This window comes from Dermochelys coriacea, chromosome 11, assembly GCF_009764565.3.
Source record: "Dermochelys coriacea isolate rDerCor1 chromosome 11, rDerCor1.pri.v4, whole genome shotgun sequence".
Taxonomy (NCBI): Eukaryota; Metazoa; Chordata; order Testudines; family Dermochelyidae; genus Dermochelys; species Dermochelys coriacea.
Window position 1 is genome coordinate 37,079,547 of NC_050078.2, and position 24,318 is coordinate 37,103,864.

Sequence of the window (24,318 nt, forward strand, 5' to 3'; positions counted from 1 at the left end):
TAGTAGTTATGTGATTAACTCCTGTTCTCTGAGGACTGGGCTTACACCAAACTCACTCATTTATTTTGTAGATGAAGGTGGGCCCCTGGTCATACATCTGAAAAAATAAATCAAGATTTTTGGTTCTCTTTGTGACGTATGTCACAAAATTGTTCTGAATCCCACTGCTAGACTCTATGTACTTCAGTAGGGAGGCATAAGCATTTCATTTATGGATGTGGTAGTAATCCCCTGAGGGCATCTCAGAATGCCAGTTTGTTGCTCTGTCTGAACTTTAAAAACATCTTTGAGAAACTCTGCATTTGTTTTATTCATTTGTTTTCACTGAGGTCTAGGGTATAGAATTTGTTTCAAACAAAAATGGATGGCTAATTGTTGGAGTTATTTCTATAATTATTTGAACCTCAGAGCTCTGTGAGGCCTTTGCAAACTTTATAAACTTCTTAATGTGTTCTGTGGAGTTTGTAAGAAAAACAAAACGAAAAAGCATAGGTCTGATTCAAAGAAATTAGAAGCTTTACAGACAAATCCTCTGAAAGTTGTAATTTCTGGAAGCCAATCAGATTCCGCTCAAGGATATTAGAATTTTAAAGCTATGCTTCTTCCCAGATCTGCAAGTACTATTCAGAACTTACAAGTTTAACAAGACTATCCGTGTGGACCTTGTAAACTGTGTACTTACTGTTTATTGTCTATAAAGTTTACAGCTTGTGAACACTGTCAAGCTCTGAGCCAATAAGTAAGGCCTCTTTCAAAGTCAGACATGGACCTCTATATTTTGTAAACTTGTTTTTGCCTATGACAGTGGTTCTCAACTCTGGTCCACCGCTTGTTCAGGGAAAGCCGCTGGTACAGTGGGCCGGTTTGTTTACCTGCTGCGTCCGCAGGTTCGGCCAATCGCGGCTCCCACTGGCTGCGGTTCGCTACCCTAGGCCAATTTGGGCTGCAGGAAGAGCGGCCAGCACAACCCTCAGCCCGTGCCACTTTCTACAGCCCCAGTTGGCCTGGAGCGGCAAATCGCAGCCAGTGGGAGCCACGATCAGCTGAACCTGCAGACGCAGCAGGTAAACAAACCGGCCCGGCTCGCCAGAGGACGCTGAAAAAGCAGTGGACCAGAGTTGAGAACCACTGGCCTATGGATATTGTAAACTGCATGGGCATAACAATCTATGAGACCCATCACACCAATATTAATGGCTGAAGGAATTTAAAACCACTACAGACACGCTCAAGCAAAGAAGGTGTGTTCTAGAAGAGAAATAAGGGCTTGCTCAAGGAAAGTATGGGCTGTGCTGGCAAAAGTTTTGCATGCCATAGGATTCCAGAGGAAACTTATGGAATTATTAAACCCACTATTCTTGCTCTCCTTTCAATGACCTCAAAACAGTCCTTGCTGTTTTTGCTTTATCAGAAAATTTCTGCGTCTTTTATTAACACAATTTTCTTCACTTTTTTCTATACTTTTTTTTTTAAAAAACAAACGATATTAAAGAATTTTTACTTATAAGTTTTAGTTTTCTTTTAAAAAATTGAGGAAGTTCCCAAAAAAGGTCATTAAGGGAGAATTAAGGTTAGAAGCATACATCATAAACAAAGAAACTCATTGGATTGTTACTTAATGTCTAAACCCTGGATAACGAAGAAATGCAGACTAAGCCTTCCTAAAAAACTTTTAGCTTTGACTGTATCTCAACACAGCTGCCACTTGTAAATCAGAGATTTCCTATTCTATACCACAGACTGATGACATTACAAGACATCTGTTTGCAGTTCGGTGAATTTAAATGCTGCCCAAGTTGCTCTGAGAATATGCTGGGTCTCTATATGTTTGATAAGTATGTTTCTCTCAAAGTATGGATTTCAACATACTCAGGAGGTCGAGTGTCTGGTCCAAGATCCCGGTGCAAAGAAATTCTGTCACTTGCAAAAGCATTAAAACAGTGTTTTTCATCCCCACGCTCCTTCTCCTTCTCCTCTTCTGGGCTTAAATTGGTAGCTTTGAATGCTTTACCAGAAGCTCCAGGGGCATTGGGGTCCTGAAGAGGTCGCTCTAAGAAGGGTTTCAGTTCTGCTAGTGTATAATGTCCTGGCAAACAGTGTCTCTCTCCAGGAATATTGGTTTGCCTAACAGGTGCTTTTATCTGCATTTTTGGCTTTGCACCTTTAATATTGTTCACAGCATTTAACATGAAACCGAGTACATCACTTTTCTTTCCCACAGCTGGTTCAATCCCTGATTCATGTTTAGCATCTTGAACACCTATTTCTCTTTGTAATAAAAACAAAAATACTAGAAAAACAAAAACAACAATGCTAAACTTCCAAAGCTTCCAGTGGGAAAATAGTTTCTTACACAATTGTCTTAGTATTCTTATGTGAGCCATTCTGGTATTAAAAGTTTATCACATCTATAAAAACCTCGGTTAAAGATGTTCTTTAGCATCAAACTGGTCACAATAATGTTTCTTGAAATGGAAACACCTGTAAATTAAAAAAAAGTATTAATATGTATGCAGTTAAATGTGCACTACAATGCAAAAGTATAAAACGTGAAAAATCAATAGTAACTGATTTAGCAAGGGGGCCACATTAAGGTTAGATAGGCAACCTTAATTCTGGCATTTCCTCACTTTTCAGTGTTTGACTTTGCAACCTTAATGTTCTCTTAATGTAGTATTTTGTATGTAGTTAGGCATACGTTGAAGGAATAATTCCCTACCCTAGCCTGAGTAAAATTAAAGTGTGTTACTCCCCAATTCTCTCCCCCCCCCCGCCATTTTACTCATTATTGTTTTATTTTACTTTCTTACACTAGACTGACACAGGTTCACTCCCACACTCCAAACCCAGAAATTAATTCTGCCCCCTACCTCTTTGCAGAGGTCCTCTTTTCAGCCTGCAGTCTAGAACTGGGGAGCCAGTTGCTGTCCTCCAGTAGTGCAGGAGGCCTAAAGCTTCCCAGATTCTCCTCCTCTGAACCTGAGCATTCTGTTCTCCAGCTCCTCCCTCTTGTTCTCAAAGGATCAGTGTCCTTTTTGTTCTTCCATCCATCCTCCCCACCCCTCGAAAAATATAGCAGCTTCAACAGTTCAAGTCCCCTTCTTGAGAAAGGAACAACTCCTCGCTTCTCTGCTTCCTGCCTTCCCTATATTTAGTCTCTCTAGAGAGGGAACCAACAGCTTTCCTTGTCCCACTCAGACAAAATTTCCATTCCCCATAATCGAGTGGGTAGCAGGTTTTTGAGGCCCTGGCATTAGAGGCCAAAAGAATCATACCAATAAGTTGGCTAAACTCAATATAATGTTATTCACTGTCTAATGGGGAAAGAGGTGGTATTTTTTAAATAAGAAAATACACAGATTTTGGGACCCCTTGTTTCCACACTCAGTAAACTTCAAGTTAAACTAAGGATTAAAAAGAGACCAATGTAAAAAAGGTTCACATTTTCCTGCAATTGATGAGGTCAGAGGTTCTTAAACTGTGGTATAGGGCTTGCAATCAGGTGGTACACAGGTGTGGGAGATAGTCATAAAAATATTAGCTATTATGTAATCCTCTGCTTGTTTGTTTTGGTTATTGTCATTGACCAAAGTATAACTAGGAGTCAAGTCAGTCTTATGTTGTTTTGTGTGTCTGTGAAGCCACAGTCAATAGCTTCAGAAAACTCACTCACCAGTATTTAATACAGATGTCAATTCATTTGGAATTTTACCTCTATCATGCTCTGATCAACAGACTGGTTTGGTAACCCCAAGGGTTGGGAAGCCAAACAGGGAAAATGCAACCAAAGAACTTCGGAATGATTTAAAATCTCAGCCCTGAAGTTGAGAGAGACAAAAAGAGTCCATGACTGCTGGGGAGCAGACTGACCATCCACCCCCAATATTGGGGTGTCTGGGATAAGCTCTACGCAAGACAAAGGTGTGCAGGCTGTTTTAGCCTTTTTCTCTGAATGCTATTTTGCTACTGATGTAAATAAATACTACTTTGTTTTAGAGAAGCTATTCTGAGTCATCGCATCATCTACTCTGTACAGCTCCTGAAAAAAATTTGTGCAAATGGCGAAACACAGGCAGACATTTGGAGTAATTACAGTTGGTACATGGAGGTGCCAGAGCCTGGAGACCCAGTCTAAAAGCGAATTGTGGGATTCCACCCTGAGAGAAGTGCAGCACTGGGTCTATTGCTTCAAAGATTGCCCATGGAGAAAAAGAGAAACGAGGAAAACAGCTCATTCTGTAATTGTGAGAAGAGAGCAGGATTTTTTTTTTTTTTAAAGACATGTCAAAATAAGGATCTATGATGACTACACCTAACTATAAAAGGTGGTATTTGGTGTATCAAGTACTTCTAAGTTTTAGAATTGCTAGATTAGCTCATTCTCAATTGGGACATCAGATATACCTGCCTTAAACCACAAAATAAAAGGACTAGTATAATTGTGCTACTTAATCTTATGTCTAAATTCCGAACTCTTCAAAAAAAAACCAAACATTAACTTCTTCTAGAAAATACTATTAAACAAGTTATAACACCCAACAGTAAATGCCTGGACAAACGGACCTTTGACATCCCCTGAAAAGAGAACTTTGTGGGAGCAGATTATAGGAAAGAATGCCACTACATGTATAAATTATTTAGTGAAAAGTAGTTTCTAGAATTTTATACAACCACAAATGCTGATTGATATACCAAGAGATATCAGTAAAGAGTTTTTACTTTGCAAGAGGAGAGTACAGTTGAAGGACATAGTTGTTGCCCCTGTACTATTTCTGCCTCATTGCTGCTATCATCAGAAGCAAGGCGGAACCAATCAAGTTTTACATATTGTTTAGTACATCCCACTACATCCTGTGGTACAGCATTAAGATAGCAAGTAGATAGATGTCTCAGAAATACATCAAATAGATTAGATGGAAAGTACCAGGCACTTCTAGAACAAAAATCTTTTACAAATAACATAGAAATGATTTCACAGTTGTTTACAAGATAGATTATAAAGTGGTGGTAAAGAGATAAGCCATATAGATCTAAAGAATTAAGAATTTATGCAGGAAGGACAAGTTAAACACACACACACACACACACTTTACATATTTGAGAATAAATTTAAAACTATACTAATAGCTGTGGAAAGACCAAGAAGGGAATAAAAAGGGGCAACTTTGACCTGTTCTGATGACTAACAAAATAATAACACAGTTTTAAAAGATAGATCAGAACTTAAGAACAGCTATACTGCATAAGACCAATGGTCCATCTAGCCCAGTATCCTGTCTTCCAACAGTGGACAGAGCCAGATGCATCAGAGGGCATGAACAGAACAGGGCAATCTCAAGTCCTGCTATCCAATCCTAGCTTCTGGTAGCTGGAGGTTTAGGGACACCTGGATCCATGAGGTCATGTCCCCATCATAGCTAATAGCCATTGATGGACTTTCCTTCATGAATTTATTTAATTCTTTTTTGCACAAGTTATATTTTTGGCCTTCACAACATCCCATGGCAACAAGTTCCACAAGTTGACTGTATATGTGTGAAGAAGTACTTCCTTTTGTTTTAAATCTGCTGTCTGTTAATTTCATCAGGTGAACCTCTAGTTCTTGCGTTACATGAAAGGGTAAATAACACTTCCCTATTAACCCTCTCCATACCATTATGATTTTATATCTATCATATCTCATCAACTCTCTCTTGGTTGTTTAGAGTAATATTTAAAAAGAGACTGCATTTAGTAATTACTTAAATGCATACAATACTGGTAATTTGTGACCGACAATGCTGTTCAACTTGTTTTCTATTACTACTAAGTAATTATCCTAGAATTATTTATTTAGGATTTAACAGATGGGAGGGAGGAGTTCAGTAACTAACTATGCTTATAAACGTGGCTGCTTTTTAGTGGCCTGAAACACAAATGACATTTTTCTTGACTTATTTTCAGTAACTTTTAAAGTTTTTCTATGAAAAATTTTAATGAAAAAAGTACTTATTTTTAAAAACCCCTACGAGCCACACATAGTTGAAAAGCTGTGAAACTTTGAGCGTATGGAGACTCTCATCAGTCTTTGTGGTGAAGAGTTTGAGCCCCTCGAATGGTAAGTCTTCAACCGTGGATTGCACTTCTCTAGGGAAGCCAGAGAGATGGAACTATGAGGCCCTTCCCATCACTTCTGCAATCACCACTGATCTTGCAGCTGCGTCCGCAGAGTCCAGTGCACCTTGGAGGGCTGTTCTAGAGATGAGTTGTCCCTCTGCTACAAGTGCTGTAAATTGTTCTTTTTTATCTTCAGAAACAGTTAATAAATTCAGAAAACTTTGTGTAAAGTTGTTGTAATCATACTTCGCCAGCAAGGCCTTTTAATTGCCTATCCAGAGATGTAGTATAGCCAAGGAATAAGCCTTGTGGCCGAAAAGGTCAAGCATTTTCCAGTCCTTATCATAAGGTGTGTTCTTGATCCCAGACATCCACAGTGGTACGACCAGCCCTGGTCATATGCCCCCTCAGGAGGTCCTAATTTGGGAGACTCATGGTGGGCAGGAGATTTTGGAGAAGAATCTATTTGTCCTACCTTGTCCTCCTCATTATTGCTCAAAAAGGGTGGAGCAGAGCATTATGGAGTTGCAAGGAGACTCGGTGCCAGGGTTATGTTGGTGCTGAGGTTACATCGGTGCAGAGAATGGGAGAGTCAGGTGTTGATCCGACTAAGAGATCTTTGAGCCATAGGAACTGCTGCAGTGTCTGCATGATCTGCACCAGAGGCATGAGCGTCAGTGCTAGGAGCTGCGGTGTATATGTCGGCACCAGAGCCTGTGCCAGTGTGTGCACCAAGCGTGCAGTGGGGGTCGAAGAGTGAGCCACAGTCTGCACCAGTGCCTCGCCTCTGTGTGCTAATTGTGGCTCTGGCTGAGTCAGTGTCGAAGCATGGGGTTTCAATTTCCCCTTAGCACCTGTGTCCAAGCTGGCTCTTTTAGAGTCCAGCAGTGGTACCAGCAGTGCCGGATGGTGCTATCATGGCTCCTGGCACTGTTGGTGCGATCTGTGCCAATGATGTTTGCCCATTCGCAGAACAGCGTTTCTTGGCCGATTCCTGTGTTGGGGATGTGGTTACCCACTTTTTAGACACTTTTTAAGGGGCGGGGAGGGGGGTGATCATAAGCTTGGATGGTGGAGGAGGGATCCTTGTCAAAAGCCATGGTTGGCGAGATCTGTCTGAGAGACTTCTCCATGAGAAGGAGTTTTAGTTGCAAGTCTTTAGCCTTTCTTGTTCGAGCAGTTAACTTGTGGCAATGAGGACACATCTGTGTTATGTGTGTTTCGCCTAGGCAGCAAACACACTGAGCATGTTCGTCCAAAATCAGTATGGAGAGCCTGCAGGTGAGGCAACATTTAAAGCTCGGGGAACCAGGCATTCCCGTCAGGAAAGGCTTTTGTCTCCACAGAGGCTGACTATTCTAAAAGGTCAACTGAAACATAGCTTCTAACAAGGAGAATAATTTAAAAGAAAAAAATCATTTTTTTTTTAAACGTGGCGACGGGAACAAAGAGAAACTAATGAATTAATTATCCTAACTAAATAACGATAGTAAATAGGCTAAAAGAACTAAGTAGCCAGGTGCTACTAAGTGCACCCACTTGAAACCAAATGTGCTAGAGAAAGAACTGAGGGGGGATTGGTTGCACAGCATCAGTTAACTGCCTGAAGCAGCACAAGATGGGGACCACGCATGTGCGACCCAATCTAGCACTGCTATCACAAATTTCCGATGACTAGTGCAGAGGCGCACAAACACCTAACGTGGAGCACCCAGAGGGACAGCATTTGAAGAAGAACCAGCTCTTTCTGTTTATGTACTCAGAGGCTAAGTGGACTGGTTCCATAATAAGGATACACATGCCATCTATTGCCCCAGCACAGTTCAGGAATTCCACTGCTGCAAATCCATCCATTATTTCCTGTACATTACCAAGATTCACAGTTCTATGAAGCAGGAAACGTTTAATGGCCTTGCATACTTGGATCACAATGGCCCCCACTGTGGATTTTGCAACCCCAAAATGATTGCCCACTGACTGATAGCAATCCAATGTTGCAAATTTCCAGAGCATGGCTGCCACTCATTTCTCCACTGTCAATGCAGCTCTCATTTTGTGTTCCCAGACCAGAGGGCTAGGGCAAGCTCTGTACACAGCTACAGGAACCTATTCGTTTGCATCCAAAAGTTTTCAAGCCACTGCTCCTCATTCCAAATCTGCACTATGATGCTATCCCACCAATCAGTGCTCATTTCTCAGGCCCAGAAGTTGTGCTCCACTAGGTGGAGCTGTTCCATGAATGCCAGCAGCAACCTGGCAATTTTTTTCTGTTATGTCCATCAGCATTCAGTTCTAGTGCTCAAATATGTCCATATCTTCCTCATCACTATCCTGATCATAGCAGTACTCCCTTAATATCTGCAAATACTCAGAATCATATATCTTGTAGAAGCAACACACACAAGAATTGTCCTGAGCTCTGTAGGGTTCATGTTTCTGTCAAAAGAGATAGAGGAGATCAAAAAGCACCATATGGAATTGTACTAGTTTTTAAAAAAGAGCACAAAAATTATGGGATGTGGCAAGTATTATGGGATGGAGAAAGAAGCATGGTGGGAACTTGACCCTTAGCTCCCAGAAATCTCTGGACAAATTGTTATCTCAGAAAGCACTGTGAAAGCATCCTAAAAGGCACTGCTCCATATGCCAGCATGGGGCATACTGGGATATCTGCCTATGGTGCACCACACTTTACATAGACGCGAGCACCCCTGGGGAGTACACGCAGCATCTACACAAGTAACCAAGAACACACACCACACGAGAGATAAAAACTTCAGTGGCTGTATGCTGACATAAGTTGTGTCAACCAAACTTTGTAGCTTAGACATGGCCTATGTGTTTTAAAACTGTTTGGGACTATTTCTCTTACAAAAGGAGTATACACTAAAAGCCTAGGGACACAAGTACAGCGCACAAAATATTCAGTGCCCAATAACTTTGTTAACAAACAATTCAAGTTGACTGGCAGTGCCTCCTCCTCTTCCAGAATGTCAGGTGCACCTGTACTTAAACCTCTGAAAAACAGGAAATAAGAGTTAAGGTACAAGGGCAAGATCCACTGAGGATATACTGTCTGTTTCAGCCAGGACTACCCTATAATAAATAGACATGAGGAGTGATAAAGTAAATGTGCCATTTTATGAAATATGTTAGGTCCCACCAAATTGTATTCTCTCATCTGTCCTCATGCACTCCAAGCCTTTCACTGCGTTGGGGACCATTGCATTGATTGGTACAGGGTACCACAGCTCACAATGGGAGATTCGGAGGGGTGCATCTGCCCACCAAAGGCACGAGAGACTCCTCATTTCAGTGCTGCATTATATGGGTTGTGCAAGTAGAGGAGCAAAATATTCTTGGTATGAGGATTAGTAGCAGTCTCATAGCATCCATAACAGTGCATTATGGAGTAGAGGTCGGTGCAGGTGACGTTGATGAGGGAATCCTGAGGCCAAGGTTTAAGAAGTGGTAATTCTGGTTTGGTTTGTGTAAAGCAAGTGAAGTGGCCAGCTGTAGTCAATTGGTGTTCACTAAGCTCACCCTAAGCACAACTTTTGATTTAATAAGGACACAGTCTGACAGTTTCTCCTACTGTACTCATGTGCTGTGTCCCCACAGTATTCCATATCATCTGGAAAGATAGTGTGCTACAATGTCTGTTAGGGGCATCACTCAAAAGGGCAGAGTTCAGGTTACCGGGAGGACTGGTATGTACCTTAATTCTATATATTGGTTTTCAGAGATTTAAGTATAGGCATTAAATATTCTGGAAGGATCTGAGGCACTACCAGTCAACCTTAATTGTGTGTTCAAGTTTTTGGGCAGTAGCGAGACAGACAGGCACGATTGCAGAGCAGCTGTGTGGGGGAGGAGGGTGACACAAGGTGGCTTCCTTCAAACACCACTCAGCCATCAGCTCTGCCCTCCTTCTGTCATCTCCATGGCCCCTAAATGGGCCTCAGCATGAAGGAAAGTGAAGACTAATGGGCTATGAAGAGCACATCTACCAGCTGGAGGTATTAAGGGGGAGTGAAGGGGAGCCCCAGATTCCACACTGCACTTGGAGAGCTACTGTAAGGGGAAGAGGATCTGCCCAACCCCCTAGAACATAGGAGGACTGCAGAGGTATGAAGTGACCCATTCATCTCAATGGATGTTCTCCTCCTCTCTCACCCTAGCCCATTATGGAATCCCAATTTACAAGACAGTCTCAAAATGCATATGTACGGTTAAGATTTTGTCACTGTTAGTTTTAGCAAAAATCAGGGACAGGTCACAGGCAATAAACAAAGATTCATGGAACCCTGTTCCTGACTTTTATTAAAAATAACTGACAAAATGGGGCTGATTGAATGAGAGCCCGAGCCCTGCTGCAGGGAGGGGAGTTGGGGGTCCAGCACACACCACCCACAGGGCTGAGAGGCCCACCACCACCACCCGCAGCGGATAACTTGGAGCTGCAGGGGCCTCCCCACTGCCCTTGGTGGCTCAGAGCTCCAGGGCCCCAGCCAGCTGATTGCTTCAGCCCTGGAGCGGTGAGATTGTAGCTGAGAATGTCACGGAGGTCTCCGGAAAGTCATGGAATCCATGAATTACATATAAGCTTTCTAGAACAATTTGTATATTAAAATCAGCTTCTTTTTGACAGGGCTGTATCTGAGGAACCCTTTGACCAAATGACCTGAAATTGTACTACTAACTTAGGGCTGCTGCTTTTAATATTTAACAAATATACACCAATAAAACACTTCCAATTAAAAGTAAATAAAATAAATAAATAAATTGGTGTATAGTCAATAAACACCAGAGAAACATCAGAAATTGCTACTTGTATCTAAGGGATTGTCTACATGGATGGAGCAGAAATGCAGACTATGGGGGTATAATTTCTAAAGCACACAAATGTTTCACGCATTAATAAACTGTGTAGACCCTGCTGGTGCACACTAAAGTGTATACAGTTTGAAACACTATGTCAAAGAACTCTAGGGAACATTATGAAAAGATTACTCTTTACAGTATATACTACTGCAGTGAGTAATATATTACTATATATACACAAAGAGAAAGCCCTGAAAAACCACAATTTTTGAACATCTACATAAAACTCACATTTCTAAAAACAACATCTCCACTTCTCATCCTGCCCCAAAACATGCCCTATACTAACTCTAGGCCTGGCTCCAATGTGGCCATGGTGGAACAGTATCACTGTCCATCAGCTATCCTTCAAAACAAGGATGATGTCTGCCAGGGGAAAAAGTCATTGATGAGACTTAAGATGGGTGAGGAGTCCAATTTGTTCTCTACTGGATTTTCCACATATGACAGGTGGTTGCTTGGAGACAGCACAACTGCTGGCCAGGATGCTGTACACTTTCCTTCCTCCTCTACCATTTCTCAGCCTCTTGAGCAAGGTGATTCATTTCAAAATGGGATGAGGCTTGATGTATGATGAGATGCTATTACATAAGAACGGCCATACTGGGTCAGACTAATGGTACATCTAGCCCAGTATCCTGTCTTCTGACAGTGACCAATGCCAGGTGCTTCAGAAGGAATGAACAGAACAGGTAATCATCAAGTGATCCATCCCATCACACATTCCCAGTTTCTGGCAAACAGAGGCTAGGGACACTTCAGATCATGGTTTTACATCCCAGTCCACCCTGGGCTAATAGCCATTGATGGATCTTTCCTCCATGAACTTATCTAGCTCTTTTTTTTTTTAACCCTGTTATAGTCTTGGATTTCACAACATCCTCTGGCATTGCAGTCTATTGCCAGCAGCTCTTCTCAGTGCATGGGGTCAATCCCTCCCTTCTTAAGGCATACTTCCAGGGTGTCCTTGTAGTGTTTCCTCCATCCCCCAGGGGTTCTCTTACCATGACTAAGTTGAGAAAAGAGGACTTGCTTTTGAAGATTAGTATCAGCCATCCACACACAATGACCAGCCCAGCGAAGTTGATGTTTCATAATCTTTGCTCAATACTGGTGATTTTAGCTGCAGAGAGAACGCTGGCATTGGTGTGATGATCTTCCCAGCTGATACGGAGAATCTTCCTAAGGCAGTGTTGTTGGTTCCACTCCAGACGCTTAAGATGGCTTAGATATGCCATCTACGTCTCTCAACCATAAAGAAGAGTGGGGATGACTACTGCATTGTAGACCAGGAACTTAGTTTCCATACACAGATCTCTGTCAATAAAGACATGACTGAGCAACTTTCCAAAGGATACGCTGGCACAATGGAGCCTATGTTCAATCTCCACATCAAGACTGGCTGCCTGGGAGAGATGGCTACCAAGGTAAGGTAAATGCTCAACATTTTCCAGGGCTCACCACCGATGACAATTTGTAGGAGAAGGGGGGCAACATGCACTGAGGCAGGCAGGTGGAGCACCTCAGTCTTCCCAGTGTTAAGGAAAAGTCCCAGGCTATGATAGGCACCTAGAAAAGATCTAGGGTGGACTGCAAATCAGCACTATCACAGCTCAGGTAACACCAGGATTTCCATTTTAACACAGGTGAAAAAGAAGTGTACAAAAATTGCATTAGAATATTATTTAAAAATGTTTAATCGACAACCCTAGAATAATCACAGTTAACTCATGCGATTAACTCAAAAATATTAATCATGATTAATTGCACTGTTAAACAATAGAATACCAATTGAAATTTATTAAACATTTGGGATGTTTTTCTACATTTTCATATATATTGTATTGTGATTGAAATGAAGGTGTATATTATTTTTGATTACAAACATTTGCACTGTAAAAATGATAAAAGAAATAGTATTTTTCAATTCACGTCATACAAGTACTGTAGTGTAATCTCTTTGTGGTGAAAGTGCAATTTACAAATGTAGATTTTTTTTTTTTGGTTTACATAACTGCACTCAAAAACAAAACAATGCAAAACTTCAGAGCCTGCACGTCCACTCAGTCCTACTTCTTGTTCAGCCAATCGCTAAGACAAACAAGTTTGTTTACATTTACAGGAGATAATCCCTCTTCTTATTTACAATGTCACCAGAAAGTGAGAACAGGCATTTGCATAGTACTTTTGTCATCAGCATTGCAAGGTATTTATGTCCCAGATATGCTAAACATTCATATGCCCTTTCCTGCTTCGGCCACCATGCCAGAGAACATGCTTCCATGCTGATGGCGCTCGTTAAAAGAAAGTGCATTAATTATATTTGTGACTGAACTCCTTTGGGGAAAATTGTATATCCCCTGCTCCGTTTTACCTGCATTCTGCCACACATTTCATGTTATAGCAGTCTCAGATGAAGACTCAGCACATGTTGTTCATTTTAAGAACATTTTCACTGCAATGCAAAGAAGGTACCAATGTGAGATTTCTAAAGATAGCTACAGCACTCAACCCAAGATTTAAGAATCTGAAGTGCCTTCCGAAATCTGAGAGGGATGAGGCGTGGAGCATGCTTTCAGAAATCTTAAAAAAGCAACACTCCAATGCAGAAACTCCAGAACCAAACCACCAAAAAAGAAAATCTACCTTCTGCTGGTGTCATCTGACTCAGATAATGAAAATGAACATGCATCAGTCTGCACTGCTTTGGATTGTTATTGAGCAGAACCCCACATCAGCATGGACGCATGTCCCCTGGAATGGTGGTTGAAGCATGAAGGGACATATTAATCTTCAGTGCACTTGTCACATATATATCTTGCGAGGCCAGCTACAGCAGTGCCATGAGAACGTCTGTTCTCACTTTCAGGTGACATTGTAAACAAGAGGCGGGCAGCATTATCTCCTGAAAACGTAAAACAATTTGTTTGTCTGAGCAATTGGCTGAACAAGAAATAGGACTGAATGGACTTGCCAGCTCTAAAATTTTAGATTGTTTTATTTCTGAATGCAGGGGGTTTTTTGTACATAATTCTACATTTATAAGTTCAACTTTAATGATAAAGAGATTGCACTACAGTACTTGCATTAGGTGAATTGAAAAATACTATTTCTTTTGTTTTTCTACAGTGCAAATAATTGTAATAAAAATAAATATAAAGTAAACACTGTACACTTTGTATTCGGTGTTGTAATTGAAATCAATATATTTGAAAATGTAGAAAACATCCAAAAAAATTTAAATAATTGGTATTCTATTGTTTAACAATGTGATTAATTGTGTGATTAATTTTTTAATCACTTGACAGTCCTAGTTTATTGTCATTTGTGCACCGCTTGATTTTTTTTAATACCAGTATGACTGTTTTAAAAATGGCCATGTGATTAACATTTTTCTAAAATCAGACTTTTACTTCAAACCCCTTTTTCGAAGGACCACCACCACATAGGACTGGTCTACACTAAAAAGTAGGTAAACCCAGCTACATCACTTCAGGGTGTGAAAAATCCACACTGCCCAAGTAACATAGTTAAATTGACCTAATTCCCAGTGGAAACAGTGCTAATCAATAGAAGAATTCTTCCATCGACCTAGTTATCGCCTCTCTGGGAAGTGGATTGCATAGGCCAATGGGAGAACAACTTCTGGCACAGATAGTGTTTACAAAGCACTACAGCAGCACAGCTATGCCACTATAGCATTTCAAGTGTATACAAGCCCTTACAGGGTTGACATTGAAAGGTGTGAGCTCTTGATTTGTGGAGACTGGATGAATTATTGTGGAAAGTTTAAATGTGTTTTCTGTGTTTATTTTTCATGATAAACATAAGGTACTGTTTTCATGGACAACAGTATGCTCGCACTGAATTTGTGAATGTAAACCTTATGCTAGTCCTTAAAATAGTGCTCCGTATTATAGGTGCTCAGCAATCAGAGTGGATAAAAAAAGATTTTTTTTAAATTAAAAAAACATTTAAAAAATTTAAATAGGAATATTTTATTTAAATCAGATATATGTATTTTGATTTTAATAATAAACTTGTTTACAATGAAATCTGAATTTAATAGAAAATATGCTAAAACCTACATTTATAATCTCTTAAAATGTTTAAATAAAAATAAGTATGCTGAATCCATGAGCCTCCATCAAAAACTTTGAGTTAAAGATTGCTTTTCAATATAGAGAAAAGCATGTGCTTTTCAACTGAAGAATGAATGGTATGGTTTAAGTAGTCAAAATATTTTGCAATATAAGAAGCTTTTAGTTGTACTGTAAAAAATTAGTGCAATGAATAAGTCACACCCAAAAGACAGAAGGCCCATCCCTTTGTTTAGTACAGAAGGCCCATCCCTTTGTCAATATTGTGATACACATGGATTCACAACTCTGCATGTTTAAATATCCATTAATTCAGGGCAAGGCTTAATTTTATTTCATTTTGATATTACTTAAATGGCTAAAATGCATCTACCTGAGTCACATTGCCACATCTACCCGAGTCATATAGTGGGAGCAGTAGTGACCATAATAAGAACATAAGAATGGTCACACTGGGTCAGACCAAAGGTCCATCTAGCCCAGGATCTTGTTTTCCAACAGTGGCCAATGCTAGGTGCCAGAGGAAATAAACAAAACAGTTAATCATCAAGTGATCTAGCCCATCATCCAGTCCCAGCTTCTGGCAAACAGAGGTTAGGGACACCATCCCTGCCAATCCTGGCTAAGAGCCATTGATGGACCTATCCTCCATGAACTTTCCTAGTTCTTTTTGAACCCTATTATAGTCTTGGCCTTCACAACATCCTCTGGCAAAGAATTCCACAGGTTGATTGTGCATTGTGTGAAGAAATCTTCCTTTTGTTTATTTTAAACCTCCTGCCTATTAATATAATATGGTCACTCCTAGTTCTTGTATTATGAGAAGGAGTAAATAACACTTCCTTATTTACTTTCTTCACACCAGTCATGATTTTATAGACCTCAATCATGTCTCCCCTTAGTCGTCTCTTTTCAAGCTAAAAAGTCCCAGTCCTATTACTCTCTCCTCATACAGAAGCTGTTCCATACCTTTAATCACTTTTTTTGCCCTTTTCTGAACCTTTTCCAATTCCAGTACATCTTTTTTGAGATGGGGTGATCACATCTGCATGCAGTATTCAAGATGTGGGCGTACCATGGATTTATATAGAGGCAATATGATATTTTCTGTCTTATTATCTATACCTTTCCTAACGATTCCCAACATTGTTAGTTTTTTGACTGCTGCAGCACGTTGAGTGGATGTTTTCAGAGAAGTAGCCACAATGACTCCAAGATCTCCTTCTTGAGTAGCAAGAGCTAATTTAGACCCCATCATTTTACCTATATGGTTGGGATGATGTTTTCCAATGTACATTATTTTGCATTTATCAACACTGAATTTCATCTGCCATTATGCTATCCAGTCACTCATTTTTGTGAGATCACTTTGTAACTCCTTGCAGCCTGCTTTGGACGCTAGTAGTTTTGTATCATCTGCAAATTTTGCCATCTCACTGTTTACCTCTTTTTCCAGATCATATATGAATATATTGAACAGTATGGGTCCCAGTACAGGCCCCTGGAGGACACCACTCTTTACCTCTCTCTTATTCGGAGAGCTGACCATTTATTCCTACCCTTTCTTTCTTATCTTTTAACCAGTTACTGATCCAGGAGAGGACCTTCCCTCTTATCCCATGACAGTTTAAGAGCCTTTGGTGATGGAACTTGTCAAAGGCATTCTGAAAAGCTAAGTGCACTATATCCACTGGATCATCCTGGTCCACATGCTTGTTGATCCCTTTAAAGAAATCTAGTAGATTGGTGAGGCATGATTTCCCTTTACAAAAAACATGTTGACTCTTCCCCAACAAATCATGTTAATCTATGTATCTAGTAATTCTGCTCTTTACTATAGTTTCAACCAATTGCTGGGATCACCTCTGGAGCCCTTTTTGAAAAATTGGCATCATATTAGCTATCCTTCAGTTATCTGGTACAGAAGCTGATTTAAATAATAGGTAACACACCACAGTTAGTAGTTCTGCACTTTCACCTTTGCGTTCCTTCAGAACTCTTTGGTGCATACCATCTGGTCCTGGTGACTTATTACTGTTTCATTTATCAATTTGTTCCAAAACCTCCTTTACTGACACCTCAGCTCTGTCACCTCAAAAGAATGGCTCAGATTTGGGAATTTCACTCACATCAGCAGCCGTGAAGATCAAGGCAAAAAATTCATTTAGTTTCTCTGCAAGAGCCTTATCATCCTTGAGTGCTCCTTTAGCATCTCCATTATTCAGTGGCCCCACTGGTTGTTTAGCGGGCTTCCTGCTTCTGATGTATTTAAATTTTTTTTGCTCTTACTGTTTGAGTCTTTGGCCAGCAGTTCTTCAAATTCTTTTTTGGACTTCCTAATTATATTTTTACACTTAACTTGCCAGATTTTATGCTCTTTTCTAGTTTCCTCACTAGGATTTAACTTTCATTTTTTAAAAAAGATGCCTTTTGCCTCTCACCGCTTCTTTTACTTTGTTCTTTAGCCATGGTGGCACTTTTTTTGGCCCTCTTAGTATGATTTTTAATTTTGGGTATACATTTAAATTGAGCCTCTATTATGGTGTCTTTAAAAAGTTTCTATGAAGCTTGAAGGGATTCCAGTTTTGCACTGTAGCTTTTAATTTCTTTAACTTCCTCATTTTCGTGCAATTCCCCTTTCTGAAATTAAATGCTACCATGGTGAGCTGCTGTGGTGTCTCTCCCTTCCCCCCCACACCTCCACAGGGACGTTAAATGTCCTATTGTGGATTCCAGGACTAGCTGCTCCAAGAAGCAGTCATTTAAGGCGTCAAGAAACTATCTCTGCATCCCATCCTGAGGTGACATATACCCAGTCAATATGGAGATAGTTGAAATCCCGCATTATTACCTTTATTGAGCTTTTTATTTTTATAGCCTCTCTAATCTCCCCTAGCATTTCACAGTCACTATCACCGTCAGGTGGTCAGTAATATATCCCTACTGCTATCTTCTTCTTCTTATGTCTCCCACCTTATCCCCATAATATGCAAGTTTACATTTCAGCTTTACATTACAAACCTTCTACTTGCTCCCCTTTTCAGTTGCTTATACCTTCTCAGATAAGTTACTTTTGGGCTGAAACTGTTTGCCCTTAGTTCAATGACTTCTTTCAAAGCATCCACAAAACTCAGCCAGCCATTTTGGTCTGTGTATGTAAGAGAACGTCTCAAGAATTAATGTGTATGCATATGAATCTGTATGCATATGCAAGTGGTCAGCTGGGGACGATGCAGTGGAGGCTGGATTATTCTTAGCTACTCACTTTTAAGCCTCTACTCCTAAAGTCTTCGGGAACCTGATCTTCATGGTGCACCTGTGGATGGCAGGAGTGGACAATGCAACAGAGGCAGCATTCTACCTCCTTTCCTGCTTTCGAGAGGAATTAAGGCAGGAGTTGTGTCTCCTCTTCATGGAATTTGGGGGAATTTTGTGGCCTGATCCTATGAGATTTGTATGGCTGCGCCCTGACATTCTCACAGGTCTCTAAAGGCAGTGGAGTTATCTGTACATATAGATATGTTTTATGGTTGGGCCCTTAATAGCCAGTTTAAACAATGTTAGTTCTTCTGACTGTTGAGGCTCTTAGTCATTGCCAGAGAAGTGTAAAGGTACCTTAATGGAAATGAGAATTCAGCCCACATATCAATGAATTGTGTGTGTATATGTATGTATGTATGTATATATATATATATAGATATATATATTTGAGATTTCAAGCTTTGATCTGTGATATACAGAAGGTCAGACTAGATGATTTGGTGGCTTCCCAGATAAGGGATTCATAGAAAATTAATATTGTGGGACACCTCCAGTGTAAAAGCAAGCTGGACATAATTTTGTATTTGAATCAGAACCAATTTTAGCATGATACATTACAGGATGGATTTGATTTAAATCACTAGTCAGGAAGACTCAACTTAATCATGGATTTCTACATAAAAGTGAATTCTTGTTGGTTGTTATAATCTTAATACATATTCTTCACAATTCAGAGATAGATGAGACCCAAACTGGGTCTCTCTTATGGCCTGCTGCCATTATAGGTTTTCCCTTCTAGTGAGAGAACGGTATGGTAGATCTCAAATCAATGAAGGCTACACTCAGAAAGACCTCAAAACTTCTGGAATATGCTGCTCAAACAGTTTCACTTTTGTTTCTATTGTCTGTTCCTCCCTTCTCACATTTATCTCCAGACTTCTTCTCCTTGTCCAGATCTATTCCACCCCCAACAATCTTCTATTCATTGAACTTTTTGAAACTTTGCAGTTTTAGAGAGAGGTAAGGGATTGACTCTGTATACACAAATTTGCAGAGGGACAATAGGGTTGAGGTCTGTTATTTCTCACCTCTATATATTATGTATGTATCTATTTATTTAAAAACATTTTTGCTGTTAACAAGCATGTTATCTCTGGGGACACAAATCCACAGTTTGAGAACAGCAAAACTAAGCATCTCTGATGGTCTCTTCTAGACTGAGCACTGAGTCTGGGTAGATAGAAAGATTAACCTAAATAATCTATACAGAACCCCCTGGAACCCCATAAGATTGGGTCCCTAATCCATGAACTATTGGAACTCATTTACAAAACTTTTCTTACAGATTACATGAATAGATTGTGTCATAATATAGAATTAGAATTTATAATCCCTATTCCATGATGAAATACCTTTGAGCTATAATGTATCTTAATTAAAACTATTTTTAGATAGGTTTTTTCCTCAAAACAAAAAGCATTTTATCAAAAAAAATTAAATAAAAAAATAAAATTTTTTTAAATTTATTTTTTTTTAAATAATTGATTTTTATCCACCCTGCACTTAACTTAATGGTCTAGATCAGCACCTATCAACTAAATACAAAGGAGACAGAACAATGGACTGTAAGAACCGCTAACACTCTTGCAATGCAAGATAAAGCACTCCAACCAACCGTCCCGGGCGGTAAGAATGAACCAGGTCAGCGGCACATAATATACTGACGCATGAGCATGGCACTCAAGGGGGCGCCACAGCCGATCCTACAGATACTGCCAAGGCAAAAGTCTCCAACAACTCTGCATGTGGGCACGCCCACACTTAGAATGGAATCGACATGAGCAAGCACTCGAAGAAGTACTGCATCAGTAAGGGTTTGATCCTGCAAAGTGAAGACTGCTGAGCTCACTCAACTCCCAAGATGTTCAGAACCTCAAAGAATTCAACTGTAGCAGCACAAAATGAGTAATGCCATTAGTTTTCCACTTCCAGCCACCATGCATGGAAGTACAGGAGACAGGAAGTCCAGAACAAAGAACAGGCAAAGCAGATACTATGATTAAGGCTACGTTTTAGTAACGGGTATTTTTAGTAAAAGTCATGGACACAGCCCATGACCTGTCCATGGGTGCTCTGGGGCAGGTGCTCAGGGGAGGCGGCACGTGGTTTGGGACCCCCGCTGCTGCTAGGGGTGGGGGAGCGCGTGGATGGCAGCACATGGCCTGGGCTCCCTGCCTAGCTCCTGGAAGCGGCCAGCATGGCCCTGTGGCCTCTAGATGGAGGCATGGCCAGGGGGGTTCCACACGCTGCCCCACCCTGACTGCCCGCTCTGCGGTTCCCATTGGCTGGGAATCATAGGCAATGGGAGCTGCGGGGGCAGTGCCTGCAGGTGAAAGCAGTGCACAGAGCTGCCTGGCTGGCTGTGCCTCTGCCTAGGAGCCCTAGGGAGGGAGGGACAGACATGTTGCCGCTTCCGGGGAGCCCCTTGAGTTAAGTGCTGCCCCGAGCAGTCACCCCCTCCCACGCCCAAGCTCCTGCTACTGCTGTGTGGAGACAGCAGTTGCCCAAGACTGCCCCAGCAACGGTCGGTGCGGCTGTCCTAGAGGCTGCGTGAGCAGCTCGAGTGTCCCCCGGGTCAGTTGAACCAGCAGTCATGGAGGTCCCGGAAAGTCACGGAATCCATAACTTCTGTAACAGACTTGCAGCCTAGCTATGACATTAGCATTGAGAGAGAGAGAGAGAGAGATTTTTTTTTTTTTAAATCCTGGAACTAAACAACAGATACCAAATCTCAAAACACATATTTCAATTATTGTGTTTCATCCAGTCCTATACCTCCCCCACCTTTGTCTGTCTGTTTGGGCCTTCACTGAACCCTTTATAGGATTGTGGCCAAAGACAGCACGGTGACAGGTGCCATAGCAGTTAGGGAGGTTGCACTAACCTAGATAACTCAATAAATCAATTACACATTTGGCCTAAAGTACCTAGACAAAATCCAAAGGATATTTTTAAGTAAATTCTTTTCTAACTGATGCAATACTTTTAAGGTAATATAGGTAACATTAAAACTAAAACATAGAACAAATGCTGTCATTTTGTGTCAGAAGACTACTGTGCAAAATATCAAATATATTAGGAACCATGTAGATAACTTTAAATACTATACTGTGGGTTTCGCATGTTCGATACCACAGGTATGTTAAAATAATCATTTTTCATTTTATTAAAATATTTGTAAAAACATGTAATAATTTTGATTATAATTATACAAAATGTTTACAACAAAAATTTGTAGCCTGGGAGTTTCAATTGTGTGGACTTCTAAATTTACCTCATAACTACAATTTTTATAAACCAAATCAACTCTGAAGGCCACCTATTGAAGACTCAAGAGAAAACTTGATAAATCATGCAACTCCTTTGTCCAGTGTCTTAAGAGTATAAATGAGGCTTCAGAGAGGGAAACATAATTCAATAACAGGTTTTTAAGAAACAAATCATAGAATATCAGGGTTGGAAGGGACCTCAGGAGACCATCTAGTCCAACCCCTGCTCAAAGCAGGACCAATCTCCAATTTTTGTCCCTCCCCCCTGAATATAAATCAGATGAGAATTATATAAAGATAGTGAGAGGCAGCTGATTAAATGATGCACTGAACATTATCTTGTTATAAAGAGAGAGTGTTGTTACTGTTATGAGCTGCGTAAAGCCTTTTTATGGGTCAAGTTAGATGGATGTCAATTAACACAACTGTAACGATACATTAACCTACCTATGGCAAAAGGATCATGTGAATGCCCTGATCTGTTCATTCCTTCTGAGGTTATGTCTACATTCAAATTGCTAGTGGCACAGCTGCAGCAGTGCTTCAGTGGTAGACATTTGCTATAGTGACAGAAGTTCTCCCTTCACCATAGTTAGGTTATAGCTACGCTTAACGTTTTAGCAGCACAGCTGTGCCACAGCAGCGGTTCACTACTTATGCTGACCGGAGTTAAGCCAACTTAATTTATATAGACCAAGATTTATCTATCTCCCCAAGACGCGGTAGATAGGTCAACCGGGGTTACTTTGGCATCTCTCAGCCCTGGTCTACACTGCGGGGGTAGGGGTCCTAGCGAATAGCGTAGCTGAAGTCGGCATATCTTAGGTCGACTTACCTGGCTGTGAGGACGGTGGTGGCAAGTCGACCACCACCACTCCCCCATCGACTCCACTTCCACCTCTCGAGAGCTGGAGTTCCAGAGTCGATGGGGAGCACGTTCGGGGATCGATCACTACCCGCCGATCCGGCAGGTAGTGAAGACCTGAAGTCAGTGGTGTGAAAATTCCACAGCTGTGAGAGACATAGCTGTGCTGATGTAAGTTTTCAGTGTAGACCAGCTCTGAAGCATCTTGCACTGGCCAGTCTCTGAAGATAAGATGGACCATGGGTCTGACTCAGTAGGGACATTCTTATATAATCCATCCAGAAGTTTTGGAATGTTTTGGAGGAGGGGCTTTGCTGAGTATGGTTTTGGATAAGTGTGTGTTGGAGAGAGAGAGAAAAAATTAGCGGAACAGAGAGAAACTGAAAACAGACAAGAACAAAGAGGCAGAGGCAAAAGGCAAGAAAGTCAAGCATTAGCTTCTGAGCACAGTATGACCCTAGAAAAAGCTAGATAGCAAGTTCTCTGGGTCTAATGTTGGCTAAAGGGGCTTGACGCTGTAAGCTAAGAAAAGGGACATTGTGTTCTTTCATAGAATATCAGGGTTGGAAGGGACTTCAGGAGGTCATCTAGTCCAACCACCTGCTCAAAACAGGACCAATCTGCAACTAAATCAAGTTTTTTCCTCCTGCATTCACAGAAGCAGGACTTTGTACATTCCTGGTAAATAAACAAGACTGCATAAAACAAAAAAAGACTCCACCCACTTCTACTTCCAACTGGAACATCCCCAGCAGTGGCACCAACTGGGGGTGGGAGAAGAAGGGCAAATGCTCCTTCCCCTCACCAAAGGTTTCTTGCTCTATACTACAGAGATAAAAGGTTCTTGATTTGACCTCTTTTAAGCAGTGCCGCCATACTAAATCAGTATGGCTTCTGTTGGAGCAGTCTTGAAGTGTTCCTCCAGCTGTATAGTCATACCAGTACTGAAATCTGATCTGGCTGTCACTCCAGATAGAATGGCCAGGCCAAATTTCAGGGAGTAGCCCAGTGCACCGGGTCACACCACTCAAATGTGGCCTGCTGCCAGCTGGAGAAGCATTGCAACTTGGTGCATAGGGAATCTGTTCCTGTACAGCACAGCCTAGGGAAGTCTGCCAAGAACTCAACTCCTGGTGGCCCTGGCTCATGCACTGTGTGGATAAGAAAGAGGGAAGACTCCTAGCGGAGACAGACACAAGGTCCCGGACCAGAACAGCTTGTGTGGATGGGCAGGGACGATAATTTACAACCTCCCCCCGCCCATGTATCTGACTTGGAGCCACTGGTTTCCCCAGGGCTTTAGACTCTGACTAGCCACTTACGATTAGAAAGGGGCGGCGTCATACTGAGGAGCAAACAAGTCGCCGGCAGCACCTTAACTGAGTCATGAGACTAGCCAAGCCAACCAGGAGACGCCTCCTTTAGTCAATAGGTCTGTTTGAGAAGCGGCCCGGATAACAACTAGCATTTCCCGCAGACTTGTTTGCCCTTCGCCACACAGCAGCAGCTCGCTTCCACTTTCTCAGCAGCCTTCAGCAGCCGCTTGGCTTTGCGCCTCCCCGGGAGCGGGCAGACACGCCCGGCCGCTAGACGCAGGGCAGGGCTGGGCTGGGCTGGGCTGCCGGGGGCTGCGCTGGAGCCTTTCGCAGAGGACCCCGGGCGGGGGTCCGTCCCCGGGCGGGATGAGATACCCACGGCGCTCCCGTTTGTCCGCCCCGCACTGGAAGTTACCGGGCGCTGCGGCCACCACCCCGCCCTGAGGAGATAGGGCTAGGCCCTGCCA

The 24,318-nt window shown here is 41.5% G+C and overlaps 1 protein-coding gene across 3 annotated transcripts in view; it reads right to left on the reverse strand.

Annotated features, from left to right (window-relative positions):
* The window catches only part of GALNT3 (polypeptide N-acetylgalactosaminyltransferase 3), a 53,022-nt gene that overhangs the window by 28,217 nt on the left and 487 nt on the right, over window positions 1-24,318 (reverse strand). For all 3 annotated transcript variants that reach the window (XM_038421124.2, XM_038421123.1, XM_043505235.1), the window contains exon 2: window positions 1,870-2,481. In XM_038421124.2, coding sequence (XP_038277052.1) covers window positions 1,870-2,384 — 515 coding nt within the window. In that variant the 5' untranslated portion in view covers window positions 2,385-2,481. The remainder of the gene's footprint in view (window positions 1-1,869; window positions 2,482-24,318) is intronic.